This window comes from Mytilus californianus, unplaced genomic scaffold (assembly GCF_021869535.1).
Source record: "Mytilus californianus isolate M0D057914Y unplaced genomic scaffold, xbMytCali1.0.p SCAF_3, whole genome shotgun sequence".
NCBI classification, from domain to species: domain Eukaryota; kingdom Metazoa; phylum Mollusca; class Bivalvia; order Mytilida; family Mytilidae; genus Mytilus; species Mytilus californianus.
Window position 1 is genome coordinate 80588926 of NW_026262679.1, and position 16660 is coordinate 80605585.

At 32.8% G+C, this 16660-nt stretch overlaps 1 protein-coding gene across 12 annotated transcripts in view; it reads left to right on the plus strand.

Annotated features, from left to right (window-relative positions):
* The first annotated feature begins 1895 nt into the window (after positions 1–1895).
* Positions 1896–16660, plus strand: part of LOC127735151 (rho guanine nucleotide exchange factor 28-like) — a 169248-nt gene continuing 154483 nt past the window's right edge. For 11 of the 12 annotated variants that reach the window (XM_052245235.1, XM_052245240.1, XM_052245244.1 and 8 more), the window contains exons 1-4: positions 1896–1957; positions 3571–3663; positions 10849–10892; positions 11705–11843. In XM_052245235.1, coding sequence (XP_052101195.1) covers positions 3651–3663; positions 10849–10892; positions 11705–11843 — 196 coding nt within the window. In that variant the 5' untranslated portion in view covers positions 1896–1957; positions 3571–3650. Of the gene's footprint in view, positions 1958–3570; positions 3664–8348; positions 8365–10848; positions 10893–11704; positions 11844–16660 lie in introns of those variants that run through there. The other variant, XM_052245236.1, reaches the window with a different exon arrangement.

A 16660-nucleotide genomic window follows, 5' to 3' on the forward strand; every position in this document is an offset into this window, starting at 1 on the left:
GATTAATCATTCGAGTTATGCGTTTGACCTTATTTACCCTAAACTAAACTACTGCCAGTTAGAAAACTCAAATCTTTTCAAATCGCAGAACTCAGAATGCAGAACACAGCATCGTGATAAATTGGATTAAATGGCCATTTTATTTGACAGACATCATGAAGTTTAATATGCAGTGGAATCTATTAAAAAAAATTGTATTATATGGAATGCCTTAGGGTTTAGATTTTGGTCCTGTCTTATCTTATAATTATATCGATGATTAATCCACTCCAACATGGATTTGTATGGTGATGATTCAACCATAGATATTCTGCTTTCGTGTCGATCCGGCCCAAGTCGATCCGTCCCACGTCGATCCGGCCCAACGTCGATCCGGCCCATATTTAAAGTCGATCCGGCCCAAAAAAAAAATATATTTATAAGGAATAAAACTAAAGATATATATTAATTGTAATTCATAAATGTTTATGAATTTTATTATAATGTAAAAGGTGTACGGTAAAAAAAAATTGGCCTTTGACAAATATTTTCTTCAGATGAGTTTAAAACAACTATGTTGATTATGTTTTCATTACAAGTTTTCAAGATTAATGGATATATATTATATATGTATACGTACTGCGTATGATAGTTACTGTATATGTTATTGTAGTGCTGCAAGTGTGACCCCTTTTATATTATGTAAGTGACAGTGTAACTGTTAGTGTAAATGATTTAAGAGTTATATATATTTATGTGAGTGTCAGAGATAGTGTGTTTGGTAGTGTGTATGAATTTATTGTTATATTATAGTAATGCTGATATTATATTCTAGAGAGTGAAAATGTGCATTCAGTGTAATTATTTTGTTATTATCTTGCAATAAAGAATAATGGATACTCATATAACTTGTTTTATTATCTACACAAACTATTCAAAATATTGTCAACTTTAAAAAAAATATATTGACTATATTCGATATTACAAAAAAAAAACATGTATTATAGAAGCCTCTGATTTTTTTTACTTATGTATGCTGATGATATGATTTTATTTTCTGATTCAGTTATTGGCTTGCAAGATATGTTAGACACATTATTATTATATACTTGTAAATGGGGTTTGACTGTAAATATTGCCAAAACAAAAATTATGGTATTTAGAAACGGAGGTTTTGTAAAAGACGAAGAAATTTGGTATTATGATGGCAATACTATTGACATAGTGGATGAATTTTGTTACCTTGGTGTACTGTTAAATTTTAACGGTAAATTTGTTAAAGCTCAAAAACATTATTCTGTGTGTGAATTAAATAAAATAAAAATCGCCATGACATTCAAAGTTATCATGGAAAATAACTTCATATTAAAATATGTTGAAGCTGCTATACAAACAGACACAATCACACTCATTTTCGTATCGATGTAAAATAATTCTTTGACTGGTACTCCTATACCTCACTTACCTGTTTTCATCCATCAACGATACTTTTTACAAATTCCATTTATACTGTTAAAATTTGTCACAAAATCCTCCAAAGTCAATATAGTTTATTCATATTTTATTATGGGGCCGGATCGACGTAGGGACGGATCGACGTGGGCCGGATCGACTTGGGACGGATCGACTTTGGGCCGGATCGACTTGGGGCCGGATCGGTTTGGGGACGGAACGACCGGATACCGATATTCTTACAAAAAAAAATAATAAATGTGAAATTATCTACATTCTATCCCTCCATTTTTAATTAAGGACTGATAAAATTAATTCAAGCAGTTTTAATTATTTTGTTTTTATCGAGAACAAAATTTTCTGGTGCAAATATTTGTTTTATCACCAGAAAGGCTGCATAACTCTTGCATATATCGTTACTTGTTGAACGCATTACAATCTTTTTAACTCAATAGTCACGTGATACAAACATTGACGTCTTGGAATGTCCGTAGGACATATTATGGCGGTCTAAATAATAACACAGGTAATGAACACTTATAAGAATGTTTTAAGCAAGACAGAAAGATGTTATACATAGATTATCTACGAAAGTTCTACTTTATGATCAATTTGCAACAAAAATCGTTTTTAAACTGGTCGAAAGCTGCCATATCTTAGACCGGAAGCGTGATAGGTAGACTGATCACACCTGAACACAGTCACAAACTTTATGAAAGTTTGACTTTACCCCTTTACCATTCGTGATTTTTAACTATCTTAAAATTTAGATCAACTCTTATGCTTGGTGCCTCCAATTTGCTTCAAAGATCGTGTGTGTTTTATATCTTTTTCTTTTGGACGCACCTCCATCTGTCAGAGAATATATATATAAACATTTTGTACATGTTGGTCCAGTACTGCCAAGTTTTCATGAAGCAAATGCGTGAGATTTGGCCAAAATTGTAAAGATCAAAGGAAAATGCCGCCAAATAAACATGAAAATGCATTGTGAGACTTGGCAGTCCTGTAGTTCTTGAAAATTAGCCCTTTCAACTGAATCCGGGTCAGTTCGCCCAAAGTCACGTTCGCCTCTTTCACATTTGCACCCCATAGGTTCGCACTTTTTATACGACCTCAAAAAAAAATTTGTGGTCGTATATTAGTATGACGTTGGCGTCGTCATCGTCCGCCTTTTTCGTCGTCGTCCAAAGACACATTGCCATTGGTTTTCGCACTCTAACTTTAGTTTAAGTGAATGGATATATATCTCTATGAAATTTTACCATAAGGTTCAATACCACAAAAGGAAGGTTGGGATTGATTTTGGGGGTTATGGTACCAACAGTTAAGGAATTAGTGGCCAAAAATAAGCATTTTTGTAACTTCCAGACATAACTTGTGTGTTAGAGTATGGATCTCTCTGACATTGTACCACAAGGTTCCATATCACAAAGGGAATGCTGGGATTGATTTTGGGGGTAATTGCCTCAAAGTTTGGGACCAAAAAAGGGGCAAAAAACAAGCATTTTTCTAGTTTCATGACAATAACTTGTGTGTAAGTGTATGGATCTTTATGAAATTGTACTACAAGGTATCATATCACAAAGGGAAAGCTGGATTTGAGTTTGGGGGTAATTGCCCAACCTATGATTGCGTTGGATAAAAACCACAATTTTTATACGTGTGCATGCAAAACAAATTTCTTGTTAGAGGGGTCTAAATACAGCACAAACAACATTATCCAAAAGACCAAAAAAGTGAAAAAGTATATTTTAACAAACGCATTTGACTAACAGGTCGAACACCAAATGTTCTTAAACCCTGCTGACTGCCATTGGCGATTGCCAAATAAACGGATCACCGATGTAATAAATGGATCTTAATATATATATATGCACAGTGTATCTTCCTACACCAGATATTGCCAGCAGTGTACTGTACATTTGTAGATTGCAAATTGGTTTGCTGTTATTTGTGATAGCAAAGCAAGTGGCAAATGAATGTTCCATGCTATCTAATAAGATTTTGAGTGTATAAATTGTTACTTTTTACCAACTATAATATATATCCTACATTTTCAATTTCTATGTTATTGTCATGTACATGTATATACATGTACCCGGTGTGTATTATCTGTATTTTTTTTTTGTGTTTCAGACAAAATAAAAAAATGGATACCTTTATGTGAATATTGAACAAAACAGTTTTAAAAGAACTTGACAGATTTTAATTGAAGCATGGTAGAAAATGGTAACTATATTATTTGTTAGATCTATAATAAGAATTTTGGTGACCATTTATGACCGTTTTAGTGTTTCATTGGGATTAAGATACATACAGGAAGACAAAAATGTTTTTTAGAGTTACATGTATTATTAACATGAATTTGTCCTGAAAAGATTCTGTCTAGTCCGTTTTAGGTTTTTGGTACATTTTTGTCCTTCGAATAGAACTGAAAGGATAATATAAATAAAAGGGTTCATTTTTTAGAAGCCTGACACCTCATATTTTATATTCTATAAAAGTTAAGTTTAGATTTTTATGAAAATTTGGGGGAAATGGGGTAAAATCTTAGTTTTTGTCAATTTAAGTCAAAATGCTGATTTGTAATATTTTGACAAAAAAGCCTAGAATAGAAGATTGGGGAAGGTTTGAAAGTTTAAGGCTTTTTAGGTTTGATGATTGGTTGTTTTCATAAGATTTAAATACTATATGTATGTTAGATAGTTTAGTTCAGTGGTCTAATTTTGTAACAAATTTTATTAAATGACTTTGATCTTAGCTATAGATTATACGTTGTTTCATAGAAAGGAAAATATTGACATTTTAATTCATAACAATGATAAGTATTTTAATTTCTGTAGAACACCAAAATATTAATCTTTGCACATACAAATAGGAGATTTAAATACCACAAGGCTGTGGAAGGTTAAGTGATTATTTTTATTAATTGCAGTATTAGTTTGATTATTGAGCACCAGGTTGATTTATGACTTATCAAATTAAATGGTTATCCAGACTTAATAATGCTGTGCATTCATTGTTATTCCTGGGATACCAATTTTGTGGTTTTTGTGAGTACAGGTAGACCACAAATCTAATTGTTTAACAAATTTACTACAGGACTGTATGTAGTAAAATTGAGAATGGAAATGGGGAATGTCCCAAGTCAGGAGCCTCTAGCCTTTGTTAGTCTTGTATTATTTTCAATTTTAGTTTCTTGTGTACAATTTGGAGTTTAGTATGGCGTTCATTATCACTGAACTAGTATATATATTTGTTTAGGGGCCAGCTAAAGGACGCCTCCGGGTGTGGGAATTTCTCGCTGCATTGAAGACCTGTTGGTGACCTTCTGCTGTTGTCTGTTCTATGGTCGGGTTGTTGTCTCTTTGACACATTCCCCATTTCCATTCTCAATTTTAAAATGTCAAAGAGACAACAACCCTACCAAAGAGCAGACAATCGCCGAAGGCCACCAATGGGTCTTCAATGCAGCAAGAAAATCCCGCACCCGGAGGTGTTCCTCAGCTGGCCCCTAAATAAAATTGTGTGCTAGTTCAGTGAAAGTGGACGTCGCACTAAACTCCAAAACATATAAATGAACTAAAATTAAAAAACATACAAGACTAACAAAGGCCAGAGGCTCCTGACATTTTCATGGAAAACCTACTTCAAAGACTTATTCAAAACCATGAAGTAAAAAAAACCAGGAAAATATGATTTTTTCCTCAATCCGCCAAAGTTGATATCCATGAAAATAAGAATTCACAGTAGTCGAAAATGGTTTTGTTTCTTTAATTATTTTTATACGACCGCAAAAAAATTTTGCGGTCGTATATTGGTATGACGTTGGCTTCATCAGTGTCGTCGTCGTCAGAAGACACTTGGTTTTTGCACTCTAACTTTAGGTTAAGTGAATTGATCTCTATGAAATTTTACCATAAGGTTCAAAACCACAAAAGGAAGGTTGGGATTGATTTTGGGGGTTATGGTACCAACACTTAAGGAATTAGGGGCCAAAAATAAGCATTTTTGTAACTTCCAGACAATCACTTGTGTGTTAGTGTATGGACCTCTCTGACATAGTAGCGCAAGGTTCCATATCTCAAAGGGAATGCTGGGATTGATTTTGGGGGTAATTGCCTCAAAATTTTAGGAATTAGGGGCCAAAAAGGGGCAAAAAACAAGCATTTTTTCTTGTTTCAGGACAATAACTTGTTTGTAAGTGTATGGATCTTTATGAAATTGCATTACAAGGTTCCATATCACAAAGGGAAAGCTGGAATTGAGTTTGGGGGTAATTGCCCAAAACGTTTAGGAATAAGGGGCCATAAATAAGCATTTTTTTTTTTTTAGTTTCCAGACAATAACTTGTGTTCAAGTGTATGGGTCTCTCTGAAATTGTACTGCAAGGTACCATACCACAAAGGGAAGGCTGGGATTGATTTTGGGGGTGATGAATCATAAGGGGGTTCAAAAAATATGGGGGGGGATTTTTTTTCTGTCAAAAATTAAACTTAGTTTGATTTTATCAAAAATTGAATTCTTGGAGTTCTTTGATATGCTGAATCTAACCATGTATTTAGATTTTTGATTTTTGGACCATAATAGGTAAATTAAATTTTTGTAAGTTCTTTCTAACATTCATTCTGTGTCAGAAACCTATGCTGTGTCAAATATTTATTCACAATCCAAAATCAGAGCTGTATCAAGCTTGAATGTTGTGTCCATACTTGCCCCAACTGTTCAGGGTTTCGACCTCTGTGGTCGTATCAAGCTGTGCCCAGCGGAGCATTTTATTTGTAAAACTACTGAAAGTATTTATATTGAAAAAGACTAAAAAGTTATAACAAAGACTGAGGTACAAATGTAAAGGCACACCATAGACCAAGCGAAAGGAAGTATTGGGCAACAGAGAGAGCTAGAAAAAAAGCAAAACTTAAGAAAGATTAAATGTGAAATAGTCAAGAAACTAAAAAAGACAACATTTTATTTATATCCAAAAGTTGAAGTCAATATGAAAAGAATCTTTGTCAGTTAAATGACTGTACTTAAATATCATTCATATATATATATATATATATATGCATATTGCTTTTGTAAAGGTTATTGTTTATAAAGTTTTAAAGATTATTATTTCATTATATAAAGTAACATTTCTGTGATGGTTTTACCGTACATAATATTGTATGAGAGAAGCAAATAACAAAAAAAGAAGACAAGAGTGAAAGAGAAGATATTAAATTGTGTGTGTGTGTGTGTGTGAGTTGTCAGGGTGAACTGGACTTTGGCTTGGAATATGGAAGAAAAAAAAGTTTTTGAAACAAAATTACAACTGAGAAGTTATATTAGTTATCTACAAAAAGTTATACAATGATACTATGATAGACAGGGAAGTGGTCAAAGGGAAGATAATGGAGTTGAAATATATGACTTCTGGACTGTGATAAATAGTTAGACAATAGTATTTTAAAATCTGCTGCAAACTAAACCTTCAACTTCAAGTTCAAATATTAAAAAACCTGTAATAAAAATAGCTTTCAGATGTTTGTGAAATTGGGTATCATTTTTATACACCATGTATAATATTGAATTTAGAATTATATGCATGACATCTCTCTACATGATTAAATTGAATTTTAATGTTATTTTGATTAAATTTGAATTTGAATGAAAGGATTGATCTGGACTTCAAGTGATACTGAGAGGGTGAATTTAGAATATGTATGAATTTTTAAAAAGTTATTAGGAAATCTCAAATACGATTCTGTGGTACATGCACAAAAATGTACAAAATTTTGCTCTGCTATGTTGTGGCAATACCATGATGTAAACCTAGCCCAGTGCTCACTTTAATTTCAAATAGTAAATGTTCAAAGGTAAAGTATATATATGACACATTCGATAGTGATCTATTATTGTAAACTTGTTTATAAACAAGCTTAACAAATTAGATCTTTTTCTGTTTATTACAATGGGTATTTAAAAGACCATCATATGGTTCTATGAGGGTCATTATGAAACCAGCTGTAGGTTAAAAAGGGAAGTTATAAGGTAATTGAACTTAAAAATGCCAACTTTAGTTCTGAAATATTATATTTATCACTATGTGATGTTAGGAAAAAACCTGGGAATATGTTAATTCTTTCAAAAATTTCATTTGCAATTGTGATAGAAAAACACAGTTCAGCTGTAATGATCATTAATTTAATTATTAGACATTTTGGATTCAAGGTCCTTCGATTTCCATATAAGATATTTCATTAAAAAGGGTAAAGTATAAGGCATAAATAAATCCTAATCTTTATTTGTATTACATGTTTCTGTGATTGAATTTTCTTTTTTTGACATTCCAACATTTGAAGAAACTTGTCCATATACAACCATACATACATTTGATAGAACTACCCCATGTATAGCCTTATAAGTATTTCTATCTTTAAATCAGGTGTTCTATTTACCTGTAAGGATTACCTAGGTTTTAGATCACCTGTAAGGTGTAACACCTTTTGTTGTTACCTGATAAGATGCTGAGTTTATGGTGTTGAGTTTTGTAGTTCACTGGATTTATCAGGTTTATATTCAGATCACATTAAACTGTTTGTTTACATTTTGATTAAAGGAAGACATGTAGGATATTTACGCCTTTGACTTCAAAATTTAGGCAGAAACATGTATGTTGGATGTTTGTTAATTTACTTGCTACCTTGTGTGTTATTGAGTTTGTTCTACCTAAATGTTAACTAGTGCGTGTAGTGTTACCATCAGATTAATAAAGTGCATGTAAAATTGGAAAAAAAATACAAAATTTAAGATGTTGATGAAATTCTAGCGCAAATTGTGAAAAATGACAAGAATAAATGCAATGAATGGAGTGTAAATATAGGCATTTGGAACATATGCCAAACAGGTCAACAATAACATGTACAATGTACATGTAAAAGTCTGAAGGTCAGTATCTTTGGCTTCATTCCGTCATTTATAATTAGTACACTGTGATGCTTTACTATATGTAATCTATCTACTTACAACTTGTTTTACATGTAAACATTACTAAAGATATACTCTTTGCTTGTGGCAGTTGTATAGCTCATGATTGATATCTCTTTTAATTTATACAAATAAAGAATTGAGATGTCAAAGTTTTTTCATTATGGAAAATAACATTGTAAGTTTTTAAGACGTGAGGGCAAAAAAAACTTACACATTTGGTTTATCTGTATACATAAGGTACATGAAAACAGTTGAGTTATTATGTAAGATCATTTTCTGGTTCCTCTTTTGAACATTTGTTTATATAAAACCACAAAAATACATGACAAGAATTCACTTTTTTGTTACCTTTGTTCACCTGGTGAGACAAAAAAGTTGTCACCAATACATTTCTAGGACAATATAAACTATGAAATGTATTTTAGTTTTCTATCATTTGATTGCTGCCACTTGACATCTACCCCAAATCTTTTATTCATATTTCTTTGACTCTGCATCTGTTGCCTATCTCTTTTTACTCTCTTTATTTTTCATCTTTTCATGGCTAGGTACCAATCTCTTACATGCATCCCCCGAGGGTGAATGGGGTATATAGATATGGTCACCTTGGTCTTCTTCCTACCCTCGCCAAAGTGGGGTGTAAGTCTGACTGAATGGGGTGATGAAATTAGCAGCCAATTCTGTTTGGTCAGAATTGGGATATCAAATCTGATGCCTTTTTTAGCTCACCTGGCCCAAAGGGCCAAGTGAGCTTTTCTCATCACTTGGCGTCCGTCGTCCGGCATCGTCCGGCGTCGGCGTTAACCCTTTACATTTTGAACTTCTTCTAGAGAACCACTGAATGGAATGAAACCAAACATGGCATGAATGTTCCTTATGAGGTGCTGACCAAGTGTTGTTACTTTGTAGCCGATCCATCATCCAAGATGGCCGCCAGCGGGGGACTTAGTTTAACATAGGACCCTATGGGAAATGCATACAAATGACTTCTTTTAGAGAACCACTAAATGGAATGAAACCAAACATGGCATGAATGTTTCTTATGAGGTGCTCACCAAGTGTTGTTACTTTGTAGCCAATCCATCATCCAAGATGGCCGCCAGCGGGGGACTTAGTTTAACATAGGACCCTATGGGAAATGCATACAAATGACTTCTTTTAGAGAACCACTGAATGGAATAAAACAAAACATGGCATGAATGTTCCTTATGAGGTGCTGACCATGTGTTGTTACTTTGTAGCCGATCCATCATCCAAGATGGCCGCCATCGGGGAACTTAGTTTAACATAGGACCCTATGGTAAATATATACAAATGTCTTCTTTTAGAGAACCACTGAATGGAATGAAACCAAACATGGCATGAATGTTCCTTATGAGGTGCTGACCAAGTGTTGTTACTTTGTAGCCTATCCATCATCCAAGATGGCCGCCAGCGGGGGACTTAGTTTAACATAGGACCCTATGGGAAATACATAAAAATGTCTTCTTTTAGAGAACCACTGAATGGAATGAAACCAAACATGGCATGAATCTTCCTTATGAGATGCTGACCAAGTGTTGTTACTTTGCAGCCGATCCATCATCCAAGATGGCCGCCAGCGGGGGACTTAGTTTAACATAGGACCCTATGGGAAATACATACAATTGTCTTCTTTTAGAGAACCACTGAATGGAATTGAACCAAACATGGCATGAATGTTCCTTATGAGTTGCTGACCAAGTGTTGTTACTTTGCAGTCGATCTATCATCCAAGATGGCCACTAGGGGGGGGGGGCTTAGTTTAACATAGGACCCTATGGGAAATACATACAAATGTCTTCTTTTAGAGTACCACTGAATGGAATGAAACCAAACATGGCATGAATGTTCCTTATGAAGTGCTGACCAAGTGTTGCTACTTTGTTGCCGATTTACTGTTCAAGATGGCCACCAGGATATTTTATTAAATAACGGGACCAATATTTATCAAAATTTGGCCTCAATCATTATTTGGGTATCTGTTATGATTTTTATCTATCTTTACATGATTTCTAAAACCAAAGTAGAGTCAGGTGAGCGACACAGGCTCTTGAGAGCCTCTAGTTTGAGATTGCCACCCTGAGTGGCCTCTCTACTTATAAAAGAAAGCCTGCAATAACTTTTTGAGGGGTCTGTAAGTGGTCTGCTGCAAGGCAAGATTTCTTCCCCTATCCAATATACCATAGATTTCCAGTGGCAGTTCAAATTCCACTCACCCCCTTTTTCATTCCTAGGATGCGTCCTTTCAGAATCTATTTATTGATTGTATTAATTGTCAGTAGTTTCCCATTCTGAATATGCATGAAATAATTGCCACTGGACCTTGAGCAAGCAAAAATCAATCAATCAATTTTATATGCAAGCTAGATATTTTGTAACAGCAGAATTTAGGTGTCTTAGTAAACTGGTTTTTTTTTACAGAGGAAAGCTTTATGGCATTTTCAACGACAGAATCACCAGTTTATGTAAGTTATTTCATTATGCCAACAGTAAGAATTCATAATTTGATACCATATTGCTTGGAATTAAAATATTGCCAGCAATACATTTATAAGCATGATTCTATGTGTTAACTTTCAATTATACATTGTCCATGCGTGTACATGAGTATACATTATTTGGCATTAGACTTGCTTTTTATATGTTCTAACAAAATCAATTAGTGTAATGGTATATATGCATATGTGGATGTTCCTTTTCTGGGAATTTAGAGAATTAATTCCAATTTGACATAATGAAAATCATTGGAAATTAACATTTATACATGAGGAATAATGATCACTTCATACATGCTCACCATAAAATATGTTCATGGCATACACAAGAAAGGATATGTATATGTACTTGTATCTATCAAGCAATATCTTCTTTGTGAATTGTTACAATAATACTATGTACTAGTAGTATTATAAATATACACGACCAAAATTACTCCATGTTAAATTAATATTGATTGACATATATCCATTATTAATTATATTTTCTCAATTTATATATTTTTCCATTTTTGTATGAAAAAAATGTACATTTAAAATCTACGCATTTTTAATAGTATTAAATTAGCAATGGACTTCATGGAAAACCTACTTCATGGTTTTCCGTGTACATGTATATCATGTTCCAATCAATTTTTTATAAATGTTGCATCCAATCGAAGTGTTGTATCAGCTGTAGTAATTATCAACAACTCATTACTCTTTGTAAATATAAATTTGTAAAGACCATTTCACTGAAGAAGAAGAAATCAACATTTAGATATTATATGATATATTTACAGGGTGGCAACATTATCACAATAGAGATACCAGAAGAAGCCAATGTTCGACCTCCACTGTATTTTGTATATGAAGGTTCTAATCAGCGACATATTACCCTAGGGCATTACCATCAAGGAAAAGTTCAGTCATTAATTCCAGGTTTGTATTTTTTACTATGATAAATTATATTCATTGAAGGTAATAATAAATACAATTTTAAATGTGCATCAAAAAAGATTTGGAGGATTATTGGAGTACTTTATGCATACCCCACATCTGTGCCAGTATTCAATGCACAGTTGTAGTGATATCAACATCAAGCAAATAATTTTGCTTAAACCAGTGATAGAGGCAGTCTTTCCTGCTTAAAACTCTGATGGGGACAGTCTTGCCTGCTTAAACCTGTGCTAGAGACAAGTCTCTCCTGCTTAAACTTGTGTTAGGGAGTCTTTCCTGCTTAACCCTTTGCTATAGGCAGTCTTTTCTGCTTAAACCTATGCTAGGGACAGTCTTTCCTATAGTTTGTCAGTGAGGTGTCAAATTTTGCTCTATGTTAAAGCCCAATTGGGATTTGAGATAAAGAACAGCAACAAAAAGGACTTTCTTGGCTTAAGGTCATATTTAGTACATTGGGATGTTGAGTATGCATTTATTAAACCATATATCCTGTTAATTCCATCACATGCATGTCATAGCATCATAAAAATGTTAATATAAAAGTGTGTTTACCTGACCTATATTCCACACTTGTTTTATGTTTAAAAATACCTGAGCTACATTCCACACTTGTAAATGTTTAAAAAAAACTATCTCAGGAAATGTAAGTTGCACAGTGATACAAACATAAAATTCAGCATCAAATTTGTATCCCCTATTGTCTTTGATGATATCAGGGGTTAATTTGACATTTTGTTTTTGAGGCATGTGTCCATTTAATTTAGAAATTTATACAATTTTGCATGAATTGAAAGATAAATTTCAGGTGAAATCGGATATTAAAAAAATTTGCATGTGAAATAGGCCTATATTTAGATTAAAATTGTGTTGCAGATTAATGCCTGAGAGTTTACATCAAAATCGGCGCTGTAATTTGTAAGATCATCCAAAGTTGTATAAAGATGCACTTCACATGTAGGCAAAAGTAGATAAATTTGACCTACTTACATGCTTGATTTATTTTGATTCAAGTTTATACAAAAGCATATATCTCAAACACCCAATAACTTTTATGATAACAAAACCTGTAATTGATTGATTCTTTTAGAATTTAAGTGTTTACCCCAAGCATGTTTAGCATGGATAGACGCTATGCCCTTTTTAAATGATGCCATGCCCTTTTTTTTGTTTTACTAAATGACACCATGCCCTTTTTTCACTTCTTTGGAAGACACCATTGTCTCAAAAATGCCCTTTCTTCCTGTCTTCATGTTTCTGACAAGTTTATGACCCTCAGCTAATTAACATTTACAACAGGTGTTATAAAGTTGTGATTACAGTTAATCCGCTTATCACCATCAGCATCGGATGGGTCACTTATCTGTTAATAATTATTAATAAACCTCATAATTGACCACCAAAAATATTTTTCCCCAGTAAAATCAGTCAGTCGGCATTTTAATTTCAATATTTCTCAAGGCCAACGACCACAATTTGCAGTTCGTTTGTCGTAGTTTCGTCATTTGAACAAAATTGTTTTCCCCCGGACAGTTCGCTTTTTATTAATTTTAATATTTCTAAAATGATCACAATTTGCAGTTTGTTTGTCATAGTTTCGTCAAATGATCGTATTTTTGTGATCTTTGGTATAAAACATTCAATTGTGATTAAAAAGATAGAACTATATTCAAAACATCCAGAAAAGTTTTCACGAGTCAAACAGGTGCTTCCTTTACTGTTTACGATATACTGCGCATGCGTGAAAGTATTCCTATGAATTTATAGACACTAAAACGTAAAATACGAAATAAATTTAGTTTAAAATAATGAAAGAGACAAATATAGTTTTGCCGTTTGAATGGTTTTACACTAGTAATTTTTGGGGCCCTTTATAGCTTACTGTTCGGTGTGAGCCAAGGCTCCGTGTTGAAGACCGTACTGTGACCTATAATGGTTTACTTTTATAAATTTTGACTTGGATGGAGAGTTGTCTCATTGGCACTCATACCACATCTTCTTATATCTACTTACTAAGCAAATCAAATTCAAAAAGTGATAATTTACTGCCTTTTTTAAAAACAAACCAATCCGTAGATGAATCCGGATTCATTCTGAATTTATTATCTACTTGTCACTTCCCGTTTACATTTCATTTGTAAATCGAAAGTAAACGTGATCAATTCTCGATTAATTTACAATTTACAGTTATTAGAATCGTTCCAATAAGAATTTGTACAATTCTTTGGTTCCAACTTTATAGAAATGAATTATAAATATCGATCTAAACGTTTTATAAGGATATTGATTATGCAGTTTAATAGTCTTACAAAGTTCTACAAGTTCATTTATACTGTGAATCCTGGTTTAGAAAAAAGGGGCCCAACTTTTGTTGATCAGAACTGTCCCCTGAAACTAATTGAAGTGAAATTTTGAACTAGATTTTCAGATCTTATATCCTAATCTTGATATTTAAGTGCCACATCAGTCAAATCATGTAATTACTGCCTAGTAAATTTATGCCTTAGTCCTTCAAAGTCTGACAAAGATGTATAGCTAGTAATATACATACATCCTTGATCCCTTGTTCTTACCCGAAATAATGTTGATTTTCATCTTTATTTAAAGATTATATACAATATTATTTTGAAACAATACACTTGCTATCTTGAGTTCTGATTCCATCAACAACTGCAAGTCCATATTTACCAATGCAATATGACAATTTATTGCCTTTCTTGTTTTCAGCATAGTTGTAGATGCCCTTTTGTTAATTTTCCATACACTGTAGGTGCCCTTTTTATAAATTTTTGCGTGCTCTAGATGCCCTTTTTCAATCAAGTTACCATGCCCTTTTTGTGTGATAGGGGAAACACTAGAATTTTAACATCATGTTTTTGGGTAGAAAAGAAATGTGACAAGTATAAAAGTACTGTAAATATATGTTTTAAACCAATACCTCTCTTTGATCTTTTATTTGTATGATTTACCTCCCTTACACTACATTAACTGTCCTTCATAAAAAGTTAACAATAAACATCCATAAATAATTTATCAAGGTGTTAACAATGCTTGTTTTTCACTCCTTTTCAACTGATTTTCAGCAGATTTCATGAAAAAGGGGGTTGGCGGACAAAAGAAAGATTAAGAATCATGTTCTATCATGTTCTATGATAAATATTTCATCAAACAATCCTGATATTGTGAATGTAAAATTGTCCGAAACATTGTACCAACAATTTAAAAATGGTTGTTTGCATAGAACATGTCTTAATTGCTTTACTGAGCTGATACATGTAGTAATGCAAAACGAAAAGGAACAATAAAATAAAATTTTAATTATTAGCATGATTAGCTGGTATATAATTTTGGCAGGAGTCTATTTAGAAAAGAAAGCATTTTTTTTGCTCCAAATTTAAACACTCAATTTGCCTGCTTGCTAGTGCCAATTCTTTTCCTATGTTCAAAGTGTATAAAATATAATGTTTGTATTAAAGAATGTGCATTTTTTTTATGTAAATGTTTGAAATTTTATAGTGCTAATTCTTTTTATAACCTTGAAAGTTCGTGAAATATTCAGAGCTCCTTGATTTACAGGTTATAGCGTTGAATGATTAGTCTAATCTTAGAGTACATCCATGGTTAGGTGAAGTCTGATTTAGAACATAAACTGACATTTCCTTAATGTGCAACCCTGCATTAGTGATAAAATAAAGTTCTATGCATGTTTATTTTTTGTATTCAAAGTTGAATTGCCTTAAAAGTTATTAGCTGTCTTCAATAATTATTTGTTTGACACTTTGCAAATGGTTTTTATTAAGTTTAAAAAATGTACACTGCATAGTTAATTATCTGGTTTAGTGTTTGATTTGTGTTGTTTTTGTCAACGTTAATTGAATTTCTATTGATTTTTAGAATTTCAATTTCTATTTGAAAAAAAACCAAGTTGGATTGACCTTGAAAAAGCAATTGTCATGTTCCATAAACAAGTGCAAACAGAAATTGTAATACAGCATATAAATCCTGTAATTGACAGTAACTAATAAAGATTTTTATGTGCCGTTTTATTGACATTGATTTTTGTCGTCATTAGGCAATAATCAGTCATGTGATAAAGTAGTTAGAGCTTCAATGTCTCTCGTTCCTAATGTAAGTGTAGTAGTTTCAAATAATTGGAAGAAATAGAGACAAATGAGATTACATGAAAACTCTTACTTTTCAAGGTTATTATTTTCTTCCTACAGAGTTTTAGCCTTTTTTTTTATTTTAATAGGATTATTTGCTTAACATTTGTCAACTGCTTTAAAATATTTACAAAATGTTAAAGCCGCGAGAATAATAACTGCCGCAAACTCTCTTGAAAAAGAGACATAAATCAGTTGAACAGATGGTAGGAAAACACTCACAGTAACCTAATTTACAATATGAGGAAATAATACAGATATATATTTCCTGCATTGTAATATGAAAAACTATTTATAATGGATGGATAATTGTTGAATGGATGTGTAACATCCAGTGGCAAATTAAATGCATTTTCAGGAGAGAACATGTTAATATGATGTGAATATGATCTCTGCTTTGTACTAGACTGACACACTGAGCCAGATTTTTAGCCTGCTGCATATATGTTCACACAAGGTGTTATTTTGTTACGTTTTATGCCCCCGCCATAGAGGAGGGGGCATTAAGTTTTACCCTTGTCTGTCTGTACGTCCGTCCGTACGTTCCAAAGTTGGTTTCCGTTCTCTAACTTTAGTTTTCCTCAACCATATGTTATGAAACTTTTACACAATGCTTATTACCACAAAACACAGATCAAG